Source organism: Dromaius novaehollandiae, chromosome 1 (genome assembly GCF_036370855.1).
Source record: "Dromaius novaehollandiae isolate bDroNov1 chromosome 1, bDroNov1.hap1, whole genome shotgun sequence".
Taxonomy (NCBI): domain Eukaryota; kingdom Metazoa; phylum Chordata; class Aves; order Casuariiformes; family Dromaiidae; genus Dromaius; species Dromaius novaehollandiae.
The window spans coordinates 14,093,767-14,114,765 of record NC_088098.1 but is presented as its reverse complement, the minus strand read 5'-3'; the positions used below and the strand labels follow the sequence as shown (position 1 = coordinate 14,114,765).

Sequence of the window (20,999 nt, the reverse complement as noted above, 5' to 3'; positions counted from 1 at the left end):
AGAGCTTCGGCTCCATGAACTGAGTTCTGACATGTCCTGGAAACTACTAACCTACAGAGACTTTCTGTTAATGATTGTTTTGCCATACATTTTTTTCCTCCAAAACCAGCTTTTATTTATTTTGCATAGCCTTTTTCTTGCATCAGTATTAACAATTAAAAGAATTTGTGCTTTAGTTATGTGGATTGTTTTTTCTTTGAAGATAGTAAAAAAGACTAAGCCATTATGAAACTTCAGATCTTTTTTCCCCCCCCCCAAGTGAGTGCCTCATAAGACACTATGAACACTTAATCTCACTACTCAAAACATTAATTTTCTCTCAGATAAAGAAATATCAAGCAATTCAACAGTTGGGCAAACTTATTAGAATTATCTCAATGTCTTTTTTTTCCCCACTTTTGACAGCATCTGTTAATTGCAACCAGAGAAATCAACTTTAATTAGGCTTACTCCATTTCAGATAGATAGGAACCTTTTCTGAAGGTATCAAAAGAAAAGTTATGATTAAAATGAGTTAATTTTTCAGTGGCAGATACTAAATTTGAGAGAACTGTCAACAACATCCTATTTCCTCAGCTTCCCCTGCTCATGCTCATAGGAGCTAGTCAGCACAATTACTACTATACTTCTGTAATCACACTAAAGAAAATATTTTATTACAGTCCATGCTTTATTCACAACTTGCAAGATTTGCTAGTTTATGAGAATAAAAATTCTGATTTTGCAATTTGTATGGTTAAGCAAATGGATTCACAATAACATAATTTTGTTTCAACAGAGGTTATCAAGGCAATTGTAGTTATTTTCTCCATCCCATCACTATGAAAGTAATATGTAACTGTCATACTTTGAACATTTGGTTTTAAAGAGCTATTGAACTACTTCAAAAAAAATTAAACAAGCTGAAAGTAATGACTACAGCTATAGCAATTCTATATATGATAAGAACAGCAAAGAATGCAGGTAAAGATTAGGTTGCTTTGGAAAGCTTAAACCTTTATTCATTTTGTCCAGAAACGCAGAGTTCTAAAACCGATGAAGTCTCAAGCAGTTAGATCTTAAGGTTATATGGAATACAACCTCAGGTTCTTAAACAGCAAAATCGCCTGTAAGACTTACCTAAACAACGCAAATAATTCCAAAACAAAAATCTCTGCATGTTCAGAAGAGTCTAAACAAAGACACAGATCTTGAAAGCAACTAGGAAAAAAATTAAGTTTGTGTTTCAATTTTTTTTTTTCCAAATATCCTTGAAGTGGCAACTGGTAATTAAAAACTTAAATTTACAGTCTTTGGTTATTGAAAATATCCATAAAAACTTGTTTTCTCAGTCTCAAATCTTCCTCCAAAACATCTGTTAGGTAGACCATGCCTCCAGCATTTTAGACGAACTGTTATAATTAGCTTGGAAGTCTGACAGTATATTGGAGAGAGAAAAAAAACAAAATTGAAAGAAAAATCACTAGAAGGATTCATTTTGTAAAAACAGCACTGTCTACTGTAATAACAACCATGACCCTGAAGACAGTAACAGAAAGTAAATACACTAGAAAGACAGACTTCTCTACCATAACCCACATCTGCCTGTTGAGCTGTTTTTATGACTCCTAACTTGCTACGTGAAAAATAAGCTGAATTGCCAAAGACTTATCACAAGGCTGCAGTTTAATAACACAGCTAAAGGACTCTAAGAGCTACCTGATATTAAATGCAGATATTGCTTCTCCCTTCTTCCCCAAAATGCTCGTATGCCCACACTGGCACTGATGTTCAACCGATCCTGAGGTGATCGCAGAAAGTTAAATTACTCATTTTATTGTGTAGCTAAGTTTCCTACCAGTTTATCTCCCTGAATTGATCTACTGTACCACAGAAATGCTGACCAAAGAGAGACTACAGGAATGCATGTTCAGGGCTGGAAAAAACGGAAGCAAAACTACCCATTTTGACAGCAGTTAGCCCTTACTTAACTGTGTGCTCTCATTTCAGTCTAACCAAACTTGATTTGGAAATACTCAAAACATGCAGCTTCCCTGTTAAGTTTAAAGAGCAGTGAAATGAAGCTGGGTATGTTAACCTCTTCAACCCACAAAGAAGATCTGGAAGAGGATGGCTTGTATCACTAATTATACAGTTTACAGAGTACCAAGCCCTTATTGGGAACCCAGATACAGTATTGCATAAAATATATATATAGTAATATATTATTACCCCACTACACCAAACTGTTACTTACTAGCAGAGCTGTGCTCAGTTGCCCATTATTAACACCTTTTCAAGGTTACTATACTCCAAGAACTGCCAGCAGCACTAACTAGGTTGGTAGAATCAGCTAAAAATCTACTGATAAAATGCATTAAGTTAAATAACCTCATTTTGACTAAAGCAGATTAAAAGGGAGCTTATGCAGACAGATTTAACTCTCACATCTGACACAGGATGACATCAGTGACTTGCGGTAGGTTAAGCAACTTGGGAAAAAGCAGTAGGGAACAAACTGTCACAAGCAAGCCACAGACAAAAGCGCATACCTGTGTAAAGCTCAACTATACTCACCCTAGGGCTTTCACCTACAGTAAAAAAAAAAAAAAAAAAAAAAAAAAAAAAAAAAAATAGTGTGTCCTTAATGGAAATGGTTATACAGCTATAAGCCAGAACCAAGTATTCAACTACAGGATCAAATGGCAACTAAAAGAAATTTAATATTCTAACAAGTCTTGCTGAAAGCTGCAACAACTACATTTTCCAGGTAAATAATTTAAAAAAATCCAAACACAACAATCAAAGGATTAAAAAATTAAGACATTTACTGTTATTTAGTCCACCCATTAATCAGTTCTCTCCCAAGGCCTGCAGGTGTATCTGCTCTCTTTCATGCTCCTCTCATTCCCTAACCCTTTACAGAAGCTAAGCATGAGGCTGTCCTCTCAGTCCTACTCAAATTATCCTTATGCCTTCTCTTTGCAAAGTCTACAATAGACACTGCTTTATTACCCGACCCTCAACACAACAGTATATCGTGGCAAGCATTGCCGGCTGACAAACAGTTCACAGCTAGTTATTTTCACAAGGATTCCCCTACTTGGCTGTAGTAAATAAACACATGTAAAAGAGTAAGATTCTTTGCCCAATTAAGCCTGAAAAACTGCATTACATACCAATAAAGAAAACTACTCAGAAGTTTTGTGTATGGTTCATTTTTCTTAAGTGAGACATACATAAAAACAAATGAACAGTTTTAAAATATAATCTAGGCAATTACTTCAAAACACTTGCTCTTATAAAAATATAGACCTAAATTTTAGTGGTTTTCTCCTTTGATGCAATTTAGTTTACCTGGAAGAAACATGTTTTTACTTTACAATACCTCAAAATATTTAAACAGATGAATAAAAGTTGTGAATTGAAGAATGACATGCACGTACTTGACAGAGGCTATTTCAAGTTTCAGTGCTGAAGCAGGAATTAATTTTATTTTCTTACATTTAAAGCATTTACTGAATAATGTGAGAAGTCCAGGGTAAAATTCATTATATGTATAGGACCAATCACTTCATGACTTTTCATGTGATGAGAGAATGCTTTAGAACATTCATGAGAGTAATTCTTCATGCAATTTTACATTTATTAAAAAATTAGAAGTTATCAAGACTCAAAGAATTTTCAACTAATCAGCAGTCCTTCATGAACCTATGTCAAAACATTCTCAGACAACCTCACATCTTCCTCCTGGTTGCACTAGCAGTAAGGAGAAACCAATCCTGCAGGACAGAACTTCACAGAAATTTGCCATTCTCACTTTTGTGTTCTTGTAGGAACAAGATTTTAGTGGCTGCTGCTACCCCACACCCAAATCCCAGCTTCCTCATAATCCATAGCGAAAAGGGAAGAAGCACACAAACTAAACTCAAAGTTGACCAATTTAGTACATCAGATGCCAACGGCAGCCAAGTTTTCTATTCAAGGCGCACATGAAGGAAAATCATCTACACTACAAAGCTCTGAAACTGGCTGTTGGTAGGGACACGAAAAAAATAAAATCTACAGATTATATAAGAAATAGCAACAGATTCATGATATAAACTGGGATGATATTGACAGAACCTGCTTAACATTGCCATTTCTTGCATTACACAGAAAAAGCTTAGAAAAATAACAATTGCTCAGAATACACTGCTTCTTCACAAGGACCAATTCCAGCATGGCTATAATCAGCAGAGACTGGAAACTGCAGTGACTAAAACAGGGCAGTTAGTCCTTTCTACATAAAGGAAAGGTTGGTTCCAACTCAGGACTTCAACAGGTGGCACGTAACAAAAGATATAAGAGGAAATGAGGACTACAAAAGGGTCTCAGGAAGCTCCTAAATAAAATAGAAGCAGCCAGATCACAAGAAACAAACAAGATAAAATAACAAATGGTGATATAGCTCCACAAAATCTATTTAATAATGAGCTAGGAAACACCCTGTTAGGACACTATTCCAGCACCTATCATTCCCAGCTGCTTCCACCTGCAGTCAAAAATCCGTGCTGCCACACAACACAGACTTCTATACTAAGTGCTCAGCACTGTGGGCAGGCACAACACAGGTCTCTGCTTACTTGTGACCTTCCTCCCCCTCTCCATGGTGCAAAGCAGGAAGAAGGCATCATCAAGATCTAAGAGCAAATTTAAGTCCTGTTTATTTTATACATGCCATTACACAGTCCTCCTTTTTTTTCCAGCTACTCCGCACCACTTTCAAATACTTTTACCAGTCAGTATATTATCAACAGGATAAGAGTAGGGGAAAACATACCTAAAAATTGAAGAGAATAATGATGGTATCTCACAGAAAGCTCAATGCTGAACAATTTCTGTCTCGTTATACATATGTATATGTGCATATTTTAAGTGTTTCATTATACGTGAAAACAAGGGAGGGAGCTTCACAGAGAACAGGCAGGTAAGTTAAGTTTCAGAACACTGAGCTGATAATTAAAGATCTGCAACATTCACTGAGGCAAGCATATAATGCTTTCTAGTCTCACCTTGAACAGGGAATTGGGTTTCCAGTTTTTTAAAGATTTTAATTCATATGAGTTTTGGGCAAGTTTTCATTATTGTTTGCTCGCAAAAAAAAAAAAAAAGTAATATTTCTCCAAGGAACATTTTGTTTTTCATTTTTATGAAAATTATTTTTCATTTTTATGAAAATATTAGTAAATTTCATTGAATGCCTTGGATATTTCTAGAAAATGTCATGGAAATTATTTAAAACCACTGAAATACACTTTTGTATACATAAACTGTGCTACTGGAAATTTGCATTAAATATAGGAGATCTAATGTGATTAAATGGGACTTACAGCAGTGAATTTTCATATCTTAAGAATGACAAAATATTCTGAGTAAGTTTTCATGCAAATTTTTCATTCATTTAAAAACAATGAGGAAGAATTTTCTTAATACTTTTAGCAACTTGCAAGAAATGTTAAAACATCAATTACACTTCATATTTCATAGTGCTTTTATATAAATGTAATTTGTATAAGTTTCATAAATCATTTAAAATGTGTAAATAAACGTATTTAATACAGTCTGTTGTACAAATATACACATACTTGAACAAAAAATCATTAAAACAGTGGAAGCCTGTTATGCAGTGCAATTCTAAAAAATTTTCTATCAGAAAAAAGTTCAAGAGCATATAAAAACTGCAAATAAACTCTTCATTTTTCAAACACACAAGCCCCTCAAGTTCCTGAGTGCTGTCTTGTGAGTTTTTCCAATATTTCTTTCCTGGTAAACCTGAAGAGAGCAAGGATGATTCTGACAGCCTCCAAACACATGGAGCTCCTATGGGGGAGAGTGTCAGTGGGAAGTATCCAGTTATAGTTCTTTGGTAAAATTCCATGCTATCAAAACAATTTGTTATTGTCTCAATGTTGACATGTCATGCTTTGTCTCTTAAATACAGTAACTACGAACATCTTTTATCTTTTCAGCTTTATCTCCTCCCAGTCCCAATGCCTGAGCCCTATTTCTAATTCTCAATGACTAGAGAATTGGTGGACTCTGATAAGAAAGGTCTTGGGTGCAGCTTGTAAAGAAAAAAGAAAAAAAGAATGTTAAACAAAATTTTACTTTCTAACCCTGTAGCTACAGACAAAATCTTCTAATGCCTGGAGCCATTGAGTTAATATCCTTTACCCTCTATGCTTACTGCCTCATCACTCAGAAACTCAGTTTTATGCACATTCTAAACAGACTTATTTACAGCTTAAAAATTACAGCTTTTTTCCTTAAAAAGGAATTCTTAGCTAAAATGGCACCTGTTCATATTCAATAAAGGCTGAGGAATTACCTCAGATATAGCCATGCTACAATACTCTGAAACATTACTCCAATTATATTATGAACATCGTAATTTTAGGTAAAGCATTTATCAAACTACAAAAAAAGCAGATTAAATGGTTTTAAATTTAATTATTTGCTTCAGATATGCTGAAAAGGAAGGAAGGAAAGTAATAACCAGTACGAAATCTCATTTTAAAAACAAGATGACTTCCTGCAATACATGAGAGGGGATGGAAAAAAGGTAAGTGAGGGAGCTATAGCAGATGGTGGCTTTTCCGGGGCTAGAGAAGCTTTACATGCTTTACATTCTCATAACAACATTATTTTGGAACTAAAACCAATCCCAATCCTGTTAGGATTTGGAGTTGGAATTCAACATCTATCCATCATGGCAGTACTGACTGAAAGAAAAAGAAAAAAAGAAAACAACACTTCTAAGTAACAGATGTATATAATGTCTCTTATAAAAGCATTTAAAGCATTAATTACCTCAATCCAGACTGAACCATAAAAACAACTATGACTTAGGTCTTTATAAAAAAGATCCATGAACCTAATTTCTAACATTCAGATTTAAATGTAGGAAAAAAAAAAGTTACTACACAAGAAGGTTACCCCTTCCAAACATTATCTGTATCTTCAAAAATTCTTCTATGACACTCTTCCCGTTATGCTATACGGATGTCTTTAGAAGAGCAGAAAGACTTCCATAAATGTCACACAATTATTAGGTCAGATCAAGGATTATGGACTCTCGCGCAGCTGCCATAAAGCCAAAAAAAAACCATGGCTTTCTTTCTATCAGTAAATTTGACAAAAATGCAGTTGTGTGTAAACATTATCAGGGTATACCACAAGACAATCTAGTCAGCACAGATCTATTATTAATGAACGTATAAAATCTTAAATAATCCTTTGGAATGTCTCTTGTCCTTACAAGGTATTACTGGGTAAATATTAAATACACTATATAGCTTAAATATTTTTGTTAGGAAAGATGTGATACTGCACTATTTAAGCACAATTCTTACTCTCAGTTTTGAAGACTTCTACAATCTTATTACAACGCTCAGGGTGTTTGATGCGCTCCATGAATTTTCTGTTAGTTTGAAATTTAAGTAAAACACGCTGTCATTCATAGCAACTTGAATGCATCACTCAGTGTAACTTGAATATACTAGAAAGATTCAAATCAAAAAGGTAAAGACAAATCTTTGAATGTTTTTATATGTCACTGTGGGAAGTAACTGACATTTAGCCAGGATTACTACTACATTCAAGAAAATATTTTCAGTTCAGTATTATTTTCAATATATACATTTTAGCTCATATATGAGCTTTTAGAATACAGTTTCCTGAGATTTATATATTTTCACTGGCAAATATTGTTTCTGACTGTTAGTTTTTAAATTTGCATTTCTTCACTGAACACTTAAGGAAATAGCTAAGTTCTCTGATATGAAAATACTGACAAGCTGACAAATGCATTAGCAATCACCATGGTCTCCAAATGTAAGTTGGTGGTAAAGACAAACTTATTTACTATATTAATTAAATGGTCTATTTAACATGGAATATCAATTCTCTAATCACATCTCATTTGAACTTCTTATTTCAATTAACAACCCTAAAGTCTACTAGAGATCCTACTGTTCTACGATCATTAAGAACATTTTCATTATCTGTCAAATGAGGGAGTAAGAGGCAGAAACTGCAAGTACTCTCAGGAGTAGGCCTCTACCCTACTTAGGAGATGATTAGGGAGTAAGCAGCAGTAGTTCTCATTAGTTGCTTAGCAATGAAATGTCCTATGAAACACCAAGTGAACAAAACTACAGAGGTGTTGCCACGCAAATGAGTAAATGGATCATCTTTCATTCAGTCAAGGATAATCTGTCCTCCCTTAAATCTAATCAGTCTGGATTAAGACACCAATGGGTATCTCATATATAGAAGGTGGGAAATTAAGAACCCACTATATATAGCCTCACTGAAGTAGCAAGACAACCTACTGCTCAAGTTGACATACAAGCATTGTTAATTTCCATTAGACGTATATATGACAAAACAGAAATGCAAGGAAAACAGTTTTAATTTGAGTCAGATTAACACTGCCATTTTTACTGTTTAACCTTACCTTTTATATCCATACTGTTATAACCAAATTGTTAATGACTTTTCAGTACACACAGAAAGCACAAGAAAACAGTATTGGAATTTAATAATAATTATTTTGTCTCACAGCACTGGTTTACGCCAGTGGTGAACAGCTGGTTTAGAATTAGAAGTTAGCTTTTTTAGTATCTAGCCTTAAGAAATGTAATATACACTTATAGCAAATTTAAACAAAGTTATAAAAAAGTATTTGGATGTACCGCAATTGCGGAATTCAGTCCTTAGATTAGCCACATTCTTAATGTCCATTAAGACTTAGATACTAAGCTATAAATTTAAAATATGAATGATATCCTCATATGAGAGAGGAGTATTTAATCAGTAAAGTTTCCCAAATAAAGGATTGCAAAAACAAATAATTGCAAAAAAGTCCACAAACTCAACAGAAACACAGCTGTTTCATATTAGTAACGTGAGCCTCAGAAAAGCAGAGTTCTTAACTAGAGAATTTTAGTTACTTTCTGCCTTAACGTTCAAGCCCTGATTTCAGGTTGCAATCTATTTGACCACAGATCTGGCTGCATAGGTCCTCTCTTCCTGAATTTCCCCCACACTCATATAAAATATTTCCTTGTTTTGAAGGTGGTAGTTTGGGGGTTGTTCTGCCCCCCTATTCACCAGGTCATTCCATATATGTAATTTTACCTCATCGGACAAACAGATGAATTGGAGGAGAAAGAAGAGAGAATGAAGCCTCCCATGAAGAAGAAAGCATCAGGAATGGTGGAGGGGGCACTTCTTAAACTAGATACGCAGTTAAGAAATTATAAAATGGAAGTAAAGGCTAGATTGTCTTTCTTTCCCCAGCTTTCACACCTCACAAAAATAAAATTCTGTCTGCAGCTTCTACAATTTCTTTCTGAACAAAGATCTGAAAGTTTCCTGAACTCTATGGACTATTTACACAAAATCTGATTACTTGTCGGTATATATTTGCGAGCTACTTAAGAGAACTATACAGATTTATAATTACAAAACTTTATAATAAAATTCGTATATTGAATTATGCTTTGATTAGCTAATCCAAATTGTTATTCATATTAGAGTGGAGGTGCTGTTCCAAAGCCATTACCAATTCTTAATTAGTGTTATAACAAATCTTACCTATATATTCACAAACGAAGACTACAAAAAAAGGAGTAACAAGATCATTTATGCCCTGAACATATCCGCTGGCTGGATGACGTATAGCCCAGATAAACAAAATTCGTTCAAAGATCTGAAAAAGAGTTAAAGAAACTATCAGGCAATTTATCAAGCAGTAAGCACATTTTACAAAAGGCACTTGAAAAGTATACAAGGACAAATTTAATATCATACAGTTAGTAGTATCAAAATATGCATACAGAAGCCTAAATGAACACTGGTTTTCATAATTAACTGCCAATGTTAATTAAGTTTCTCAGTTATTTAAAATAAAGCATTTTCAGGGTATTAGCAATGTTAAAACCAACCTTGTATATAATTCAATTACGCTAGCTACAACAAAGTAGCACTTTACTCACTGGAGTTTTTCCAATATGATAAATTTTTTCTTTCCTCAAGAGGGAGGAAGATTAAATGATCTTTCCATGACCCTTTACCTCTTTGAAAGAAATATTTTATCAACATAGTACGTATTTCTTCCCAGATAACAGAAAGAAGGGTTCTATATAGCCTAGATATTTTTTCCATAGTGTGCCAAAAAAAAAAAAAAAAGCTAAGCTTGCCTAATACTGCAGTGTGAGGTTTCAGACTTCAGAAGCATGTACAATTCAGAAACATCTGAAAACCAGGAAGTGTAGAGGTAAGGTAACCTCCTCCTATATCACATAACCATATAAACCTTTATTCCCTGAACCCTTTGAACTGAATGTTGCTTAGGATCTGCCAAAACTCCTGAGGCCACAACCTATGCAATCTGAGTATGGGAAGCACAGCATGAGAAGAATACAGGGCAGGGGAATCACTGAACTTATCCCTAACACAATTCAGGCCTGCGACACATTGCATTTATTCATAGCCATTTATTTTTGAAAGTGCTATATGCCTTTAGAAGGCTGCAACTGAAAGTCAAAGATGTTATGTGGCTTGCCCTAGTCACTACTTGTTCGATCAGGTGTAACCTTCTGAAGGAAAGCAAGCCTGCTCCTTCTCTGGCAGGTCTGCCAGAGCACAGGGGCAGGCGAGCAGAGCAGAGAAAGAAGAGCTCACCAGACTAAAGGCCTATTGCACTCTTAAGGGCAGGCCTCAGAAGTAATAACAGAGAGAGCCTTTGCAAGGACCCCAAGGAGATGCGTAGAGCTTGCTTGCAACCCCAAAAGGCAGTGAAGACTCAGGCTTCAAGCAAGCCTGGAAGAGGCCAGCCCTACAAGGACATGATAGAAAAAAGAAGTTTAACTCATGAAGCCTGGTTTATTTCTATTCAATATCAAGTTTTCCTTAGCTTAAGAAGTTACTTATTCTAATTTATGTTTAAATAAAAACCTGTTCTTCAGTTTAAAAGCCCTTCAGTTTTAAAGCCTTCCTCAGGTAAGGAAAGTTCTAGGCAGATGCGACTCGTAAACCTGGGTGCCTGAGAGTCCCAGCACAGGCTTGCATGTGAGCTGGCTGAAGCTGGAACACATTTGCACTTTTTCCCTCAAAGACAAATCCCAAATATCAATATCTATTCTCCAACAGAGTTTCTTTGGAGAATCAGTTTTCCTTAATCTTCAAGTTAATGGCTCCCTGTCATGCACAGGAGCAGACTGCTGAAAACGCACAGAGCAACAGAGAGGGTGAACGACAATAGAGGTGCAAAGCTCTGCTGGGCACTGAAACACAGGCCTTCATGTAGCTTGTGCCTGGTTCACTACAGCTACATTTAAAATAACTGTTTTTAAACAGTCTCATCCACATTGGGAATTGTGTTGGGCACCATAGAGCTGAAGATACAAAGTGGCAGGTGACATTAAGATTCAGTTAAGTAGGTTTTGCCCAGTGTACTTTCAGTTTTGAGGCAAAGATTAGCCAGCACGGGAAATACTAATTTAGTACATTTTCCAAAAAAGTCTCCTGCTCCCATTAGCCAGGGATCCTTGTTCCTTCAGCTATAAGTTCTACTTGATGTTAGATCTGTCACCTAGAATAACTTTCTCATGAAGTATATTAAACATAAAAAACACCAAGCTCAAGCTCTACTGACCAAGGCCAGTGGGACCTCATTGTCTAGCAGCTACCATAATTAAGACCCTAAGTTCTGCTTTTCTTGTATAAGTTCACAGCTTGGTTTTGCATTTTATGCAATTATACTTTAATAAATAAGAGTTGTTTATGCCAAAACTTTTACCATTATTGGAAAACTGCAATTCTATCTAGGTTAGTTAAGTATTTTTCCTGCTTCTGTCAGCTGGTACTTTTGAGTAATACTATTTTTTTCAGTATTACCAATGTTATCATTCTCAGTGTTTAACTTCACACAAAGTACATGTATTAAACACACTACAAATGCAAATAACTGTCTTTAAAACAAATGCCAGGTATACATGATTTAAAAAAAACTAAATAGCAATTGCTGAATGCAGCAATAGCATTAGACACTAGACTAAAAAACTTGCGTAATGGGGTTATGAAAAATGGATAGTACAGGCAATAAAAATAAGCATGTAGTGGCAAATGAAAAAAATTAGTACAATGAATTACAGCAATGAAAATAGCCTTTATAAAAATGATTTTAAAAAACCAGCACTCTTAAGGAAGGCACCTTGTCCCAAGTCAAATTTGCACTACCAGGTTTTTCCTTTCCTCAGAAACTGATAATATTCGTAATTTGCACTGCAAACTGAAATGCCTAGGGATTTCAAAGCATTTTGAAAATCTAAGGATGAAAACTAAGGTGTGCATTTTTTATTTTATTTTTGTTTGAGTGGCAAGGATCACTCAGCAATTGGCATACCAGATTTAGTATCCCCAAATGCATCTAACCAGAGATTCAACAAATTTGCACTGAAATAGCGTTTTCAATTTCCTACCCATTTTCATAAAGTTTAATTTACTGATATGTATCAAAAAAACAAACATTGAATACCTGAAAGGCAGACTGATTTAAGTTTCTATATAGCACTCAACACTGTGTTCAAATAGTAGTCATTAAAAAGGTCACTTTCCCAAAAGGCTTCTATCTTGATTTCTAAACTAGCAACAGAAACTAGAATTACTTTTCTGATATGAACTGCTACATCTCATGAGATGTCATTACCAATGAATTATTCTCCTTTGAATTCAACTCTCATTCATGATAACAGTAAGAACTATATTCATATACATAAAAAGAAGAATTAATGAGTTTAAATACGGATTTTGAATACCTGTAGATTTTGCCACCTCAAGGGAACTCCAAAATCCCCAAAGCTTTCATAATGAAAGCTTCTAAGAATTTACTTTTTGTTTCTCAACCTACAGAGGTAGGGACAATTTTAACTTATTTTTCAATCATGTGTTGTTTCCTTGAAATCTCTTCTCTCATGTAATCCAAACATACATGTTAAATACTAGCTGTTTGGACAAAACTCAATTAAAGACAATACACAAATTGACAATAAACTACAGACTACCCCAACTTGACTAATCAAGTTTATTTAACTTACACTTACATTTTTATAATAAGGTATTTATAACAGATAACTTCAACAGACTTGACTGAGCTTGATATGGGAAGACCTCCAACATCTCTCGCCTTCTCTTTGGGAGCCAATATTTCTTCCTAACCCCTTACATCCTCTTTCCAACTTTTCTTTTTTCAGGATCCACACAACTCCCATAAATATATATATATATATGCTTAAAATTTACTTGAAAAGGAACTTATAATAATGAGTTATTTCCACAGTGTCAAATTGAAATCAACTTTTCCTAAACTGAAGCATTTTATTCCTGAAAATTAAACTCCAAGAACAGATAAGAAAATAGTTTTATTCACTCTAGTGGAAAGCCTTTCGGGAGCAAAGAAAGATACCACTAAGAACAGGCACAAAAGTCCTGTAACATCTGAAATAGTAACATTTGGAAACTGATGTCAAAAGACATTGTTAGATTCAAAAACCCATTGTGTTTTCTGGTCTCTCAACTAGCATTTATTTCCAGTTCTGTCACCTACAATCTCCTCTTCTTTCTAGGTGCTTTCTAGTGGCCATGGGCAATACTAATATTATAGCAGTATCATTATTCTAAATCTCTACAGTACCAAAAATTAGTAAATACAAAACCTATCACAATAGCCACATTATGCCACCTTTTGAACCTAGTATGGACTCGCTCTAAAACCTCTTTAGCTTCTTTAGCTCTTCCCATCTCTCCTTAGAAAAGGGAGAGTGACCCTTCCTCACCTGGGGCCAGCAACATCTTCCCTCTCCTTAGAAGGGTGACAGCCCTGATCACAGCAGAGCAAAGCTTCTGGCCCTGTGGAGCCACGAGGAGCATGGTGATCCTGGGAGTATAAGGGATTAGGCCGTGCTAGGCTCAAAAACCCACAGAGGGAGAAGGAGCAGCACAGGAGAAGTTGGATGTTACCAACCTTCTAGCATAAGATCTTCAAAATTTCACAAGAGGTTGTGAAGCAAGATCGTATCTTCCCTCCCCAGCAAGATCACACAGAGAGGAAAGGGAGAGACAGATACAGCCCCCGCCCCGGTACTCCAACCTTCTGGACAGGCAATTAGTAGAGTAGTAATATCATCATAACACATGAAGGTACTGTGATAGTTTAAGGTGCAGGGTACTGATGGATTGTTAAGAACTAAATCATATCCCTTTCACTTCTTTCCAACTTACATATTCCTAGATTTCGCCTTATGCCACTGACAGCTGCTATATACCCTTTTCACACTCTTCTGCACCTCAAGTCTACCCACTCCCAACTAACAATGTTATTAAAATACACTTCTACTTTCCTCTTTTTTCACAGAATCACAGAATAGTTGAGGTTGGAAGGGACCTCTGGAGATCATCTGGTCCAACCCCCTGCTGCCACATCTTACTCCTTCAAGCTTTCTTCTCTTTTTCCTTCCTACCAACTCACCAAGGGAGGAAAAAAAAAGGGGTTGGAATATGCGAGATAGAGGGGATAGGATATGGATAGAGGATTTGTTGGGTGGGTTTTATTGTTTGTTTGCTTTTTAAAATGACACAGCAGAAACACTGATCCCATGCCATATCTTGATCCCACCTGATGGACATATATCCATCTACTTACACCACAGCTACCTATCTACTGTGGAACTTGAGGATTCTATGCCCAAAAAACACTCATACCCTACTTTCCCCTTTTCCTACCTCTTTTCAGAAATTGGGAGAGAGATCAGAACTTCTAGAAATGCCTAAATTTCTTATTCTTCAAACTCTGCCATGTAGAAAGATAAGGCTATTATTTGGCTCAGTTTTATTAAGTACTCAAGCTAAGAAAACATAAGCACAATCAGCAAAGCAGGGATATCAGGCTGTATGTTACTTCCAATAAATGAAGTCAAGGAGCTCTATACATTAAATTGAATCACATTCCAGTTTTAGTAATTTTATATTACTTGTGAGAATTATCACAGTTTCTAGAAAGTGTGGATTTCAAATACGTGATGTCATTCTAAGCGTGAAGCACACATACACTTCTTTTAAGACACACATAACCATTTAAACATTAGAAAAGCACACCTCTGGACAAGTTTAACAAATGACTAGAAATAAAAGCAACTCCAATTTTATTTTAAAAAGCCTGCAAATGAGACCTCAATAACTCACATTTAAATTACTGTGCTACCTGAGCAATGTTGTTACCTGCCAAAAGACAATAAAAGGAGAAAAGCCCTGAATAGTTCCACATGTTTAATGAGCACACAAAATCAACTCAAATTGCATTCCAGACTCAATCTTTACTGAACAATATTAGCTATTGAAGTTCTATTGATATATAGAATTTTACTTCGCAATAAGTTACCTACATAGTTACCAACATACAATATTTCCTGTTTATTTTAATTACTCTTAAGCAATAATAAGCAAAGTGTTTTATTCTGGCAGTGTCTCCTAATGAAGTTAACTGTCAGCAGCTTCATTAAACCAGGCTATTTCTAGATACAACTCAGTCACAAAAATTCCCTCTTGACTGTGACTGCTAATAAAAAGTGTCAGAATAACTTTTTTTCATTTTTTAAAATACTCTCAAAATTTATATATAAAGTCCTTAGCCCTAAGTCTATCATTCAATCAAGAAGAGACTATAATCATCCTTTAACTCAAATTCCTTTCAATGTCATCTCAAAATAATATAGTATGCTATCCTCCCATACACACTGAATATTTAGCAAAAGTGGTCATTTAATGGAGGAACACCTGAGCCATATCTTCATTAATTATCAGTATAAAATTAGAAGCGTTAGAGTAGATGTATTATTAAATATCCCTGGTAAATATAACTGTTGTGTTCCTAGCATCTATGCTCAAATTTGCATCTAGGCACTTGCTACCTTTTCCATAGACTTAATAAAAATATTAACCATCTCCCAAGAGCAGTCAGTTGTACAAAAACATCTTACTTCATGCATACTCAGATAAACAGAAAACAAAACTAGTCTTAACTCCTACAGGTTTCCATTTCTATCTGACATCAAGATACTGACGCTACCCAATGGAGGACGGACTCAAGCCACAGAAGCAAAGTACATCTCATTCTTTTACTCAGTAACACATTACTTCTAAAGAAGGTCTTTGGAGAATATTTTTTGCGGTTTTTTTTTTTAATCATGTTTTTTGACTTCTCATCCAATTAATTTGTTTAAAAGAACGGACATTCACTATGCAGACCGCAGAAAGAGATGTTTATCTGCAAATTGTATTTCAGAGTTGTTTTAAACTTGCTTAAGTAATTTAGAAATAAATACATTGCCTAGTAGTCATTTTCAAAGAAATACTTCATGTAATTAATCTTCCCCTAAAACAACAATATACACTGATTTTTAGACCAGAGAAGTAAAACAGCTTCTAATTCCTTCACTGAAATATAGAAAAAATTTAAACATTTTGGGGTATTTTTCCCCCAACTAAGAGCTACAAAAACTGAATCGTACATCTAAACCATTGCTTTAAGTGATGACTACAGATACGATCCTCATTGAAATCCTGAGAACAGTTTAATCATGCAACACAAGGAAGTGTAAAAACAAAAAATACAAAACAAAACCCTCTATGTTGAATGCAAATAAATCTTTATAACAGTTTAAGAGACTAACGCTGATACACTACATAAGTTTCTTTTCTCATAGAAGTATTTGAGAGATTCTGTCAAATTTTATTTATTGGTTCATTTCTAGCTACAACACAGAAAACTGGTCTCATTCATTAATAGCTTCTTTTTGTTGCTAGTGTTCCCTCTCCTATCTCTTCATGTTTCTTTCCTTCCTCCTGCCTTCAATACTAAGAAAGAAAAGTACCACTGTGTAGGAGGCAGATGCAAAGAAGGATTCTTACACTTCTTGAAAGAAATTGGCATAAAAGGAATTTTATTCTAAAACAGTTCTTCAGCACATGTAGAGGAACATTTACATTAAATAATTTCATAAACTGAAGAACAAGCGGAAGCTAGTTCTGTATTTGATTTCTCATATCATCTAATGTACTACTGGATGTTCTGTCCAACTCTATAAGGACAGTAACAGAAACTACACAGAAGCATATTTGAAGGTCTAACTGGAAACATTAGAAAGTAGAAGAAAATGAAGGGAAAAAATGTTTGAAAGAGGACTGCACCACTACCTGGACCATTTATGACATGTATGCTTTACAAAAGAGTTTAAAAAAAACACCTCTGCCATCTAGTTATCATGCACACTTCAGGTTTTGAGCGCCTAAACATATCAGAACATGAATCCTGTTTTCTGCAAAGTGTAAGCAATGCATAAGACCCCTTCAGCTCATAAATAGATAAGGAAGCATACATTATTTATTTCAGCTTCCTCTTCAAGCAATTCTTTGGTACTCGGTGCCTGTCTTGTCCCCAAACCTATCGTTAGTTTATTTCACCTTTCTGTGAACATTTCATGCAAGCATTCATATACACTATTCCTCATCTAGCTACAATTAGACTGTAGTGGAATTGTCAAGTTGTTGTAATTAACTAGTACCCATACTACCATACCCAAACTATTACCTAGTTTTTGCTATCATTGACTGAAAATAGAATAAAGTGAATTTCTGATTGACTTCTTATAGGATATCTTTTAAGTAAACACTAGTCCATCTACCACTGTGAACAGTCAAGGCTTGATTTCTCTTGTCCATCCCTACAGTCTCACTGCTGTTTCAAACTTGCTCTCCTCACCATTCACATGAAATGTCACAGCTACTTAACCTCTTCCTTTTCAACTCCCTCATTCCTTCAAAAACATAACTTTCCAATTATCCTCCTGCTTGCACACTACTTCTGCTCCTCTTCTGGCTAAGTGTGTTTGTTCCTTCACTAGTGCGTACTTGTACTCTTATTGCTGTCTCAATTTGATGCACATGGTTCTCTCTTAATATACATGCCTGTGTATTTCAAAATGTCTCTGGTAATATAGATAAAATTCTAAAATTAGATTTATTATATTATGAAAATTTATTTTAAAGAATGTGCAAAGATGCCAGGACAGATGATGTCATTTGGCAAAAGCTTTTTTGTAATACCAACTTTTACTGATAAAATTAATTATCTAAAGAAACTGTTTCATATATATTTTGTAATTCTTACCTTTGTAATATAATGAGATGTTATTAGGAGTTTAGGCAAGATGAGTGAATTCAAACAAGAAAAACAACATTATGAATTAAAAATGAAAATTAGTAGTAAAGACCAGAGAACGCATTTTTAATTTAGATTTACAACACTGATCTGTGAAAGTACTAAATTTTCATACTGTGTTGATTTCCTAACCAGTTTGTATTTTACCTTTTATATAATTACAATTTCTTTAATTTCTTTAAAAGTAAGCATATTAGTTCATACCTCATTAGAATAATATTAATCTATCAGTCATTTCCATCTTTTCTTAAAATCTTTGAACAGCAAGTTATTGACTAGACTTTCTGTATAAAAGCTGTTTTAGTTACCCGTACTGTTTTTCACCTTTTTATCCTCTTGCTATAGTTTTCTTATAATTTAAATCTTACTTGTATTTCTAAAAGACATCAATATGCGGCAATTAACATTAACAGACAAGTTATTATTCTGAATAAATAGTTGAATTATCTTAACATTTACTTCACTGAAAAAGTTCCCTGAAATAGTATTATTAAAGGAGTCCAGTGCTAAGGCAATAAGGCTCACACCACAGGACACATTGTATGAGGTAGCATTTCACGTCTTCTGACCTTCATCTTGATAATTTCATAGGCCCACTGCTCACCTTTTTCACTCAAATAATGATTTCACAGACCTTTAACAGTGTCTTCCTCTCAACCCTCCTTCCTCTCAAGTCTTTCGCTTTTTTTCTTTGCTGGAGAACGTGAATCTGTTTAATTGTTCCTTGAATCAAAGCCAAGCCATACCTTTACTTGTCTTTATAATCTTCATTTGTACACCTTTTTTAATTTTACTTTATCCTTTGGAGACTGAGAATCCACAACAGTACACAGTATTCAAAATGCGAGTGCACAGAAGACTCGTAAAGTAGCTTAACAATGTTTTCTGATTTGTTCTCTATTGCAACATAATCATTTTAATATTGTTTGTTTTCTGATTGCTACTGAGCAAGACTGCTACTGAGCAAGTCAGTATTATCTGTCCAAGAGCTGAACACTAATAGCTAATGCAGCAGTGCCCATCCCTGTATTAGCTCAGTTAAGGTTTTCTTTCCTTTGTTATTCATATCACTCCATATCTATCCGTACTGAATTTCTTCCGAAAGCTTGTCACCCTGTCCCTGAGTTTTATGAACTCCTCTCATGACTATTCACAGTCAACCTTAACTTTGAATGGCCCAAATAACTTGCTACAGTCAGTGAATTTTGTCACTTGACAATTCAACCCATTTCCAAGCTGTTTACAATTATGTTGAACAGCAAGACCCCAAGAGAAGTTCTTGTGGGATTCCATTACAGTCCAAAAATACAGATTCCAAATCAATTAATATATTTAACATTTGTAATTAATCATTGTAACTTCATTATGACAGTATAAGAATTTAAATACTGTATTCATTATATACAAAAATACAAAGAAGATTTAATAGTGGAGTATGACAAGGAAATTAAGATGAAAAGCAAAATGAAATAAGGAACACAAACTAATCATGCTACACAGACAGAGAGACAGAGACAGAGACAGAGACAGAGACAGAGACAGAGACAGAGACAGAGACAGAGACAGAGACAGAGACAGAGACAGAGACAGAGACAGAGACAGAGACAGAGACAGAGACAGAGACAGAGACAGAGACAGAGACAGAGACAGAGACAGAGACAGAGACAGAGACAGAGACAGAGACAGAGACAGAGACAGAGACAGAGACAGAGACAGAGAATTTCCAAGTGGAATATCCTATGATAAGAACTTCAAGACCTTGAATAATTTTGGCAAGTACACAGAACCATAGGAGCTCTACTTTGGACTACTTCAAAACACATTATTATCAAAATATAAAAAACGTGAAAAAGAAAAGAGACTCAAAGGTGCAAGACAGGAGAAGAAACTGACGAATTCAACGCAGAAGATTAATGAGATGTCGCTCCTGTTACCACTCATGTCTTCATTGTTATTCTTAGCCTGCACTTATATATCCTCATTTTCTGGTCTTTTTTAGACTAGTTCTCAATTCAAATTGGTGACTGTTGTCAAATTAATAATCAACACTGTGATACCAGATTCATTACTAAAATGAGTTATTTAAAGAAAATTATTATTTAGATATCATTCTTACCTCTGTTACTTTGGGCTGAAGTCTTAAAACTTCAGGACTCATGCGTGGGATATCTATATGAATCTAATCAAACAGAAAGAATAATACTGTAATAGGAACCAACAGCATACTTTTTAAATAAACAGTTTAAACAGTCCTATGGTCTTCCAGGTTCATGGTTATAATCCCATTGTATCCTTGTTTTAGGAATAACATAGATTTGCATTAGTTCAAAACGTAGGGCGAAATCTTGAAGCCAATTTACAACAAAATAATAATAAAGAATACTATGTCCTTTCACACAAAGATCCTTCTACCATATTTTGAGGGTTTGCAAATTATAGTCCTTCTGGCAAGATTCCTCCATTACTTGAAGGCACGTACATCTAAAAACGTATTACTAGCTGCACGTAAAACAATTTTCAGCTGACACTATCACAGTCACTCTTACTACTAAAGACCAAGCTTGAAGTAGAAGATAGATCTCCACTTCTTCTATCCTAAAGAAAGCTTACTGTCAATTGCTTACTCTATAATAACAGATAGAAATTATTCATTCTAACAAAAAACTCTAAGAAAAATAATCTAATTATCTAGGGAAGC

At 34.9% G+C, this 20,999-nt stretch overlaps 1 protein-coding gene across 4 annotated transcripts in view; it reads right to left on the bottom strand.

The window, feature by feature from the left end:
• The window catches only part of TBC1D22A (TBC1 domain family member 22A), a 193,342-nt gene that overhangs the window by 133,505 nt on the left and 38,838 nt on the right, over positions 1 to 20,999 (bottom strand). For 3 of the 4 annotated variants that reach the window (XM_064506146.1, XM_026095360.2, XM_026095358.2), the window contains exons 7-8: positions 20,418 to 20,480; positions 9,622 to 9,736 (exon numbers count right to left, since the gene is read on the bottom strand). In XM_064506146.1, coding sequence (XP_064362216.1) covers positions 9,622 to 9,736; positions 20,418 to 20,480 — 178 coding nt within the window. Of the gene's footprint in view, positions 1 to 4,662; positions 5,842 to 9,621; positions 9,737 to 20,417; positions 20,481 to 20,999 lie in introns of those variants that run through there. The other variant, XM_026095361.2, reaches the window with a different exon arrangement.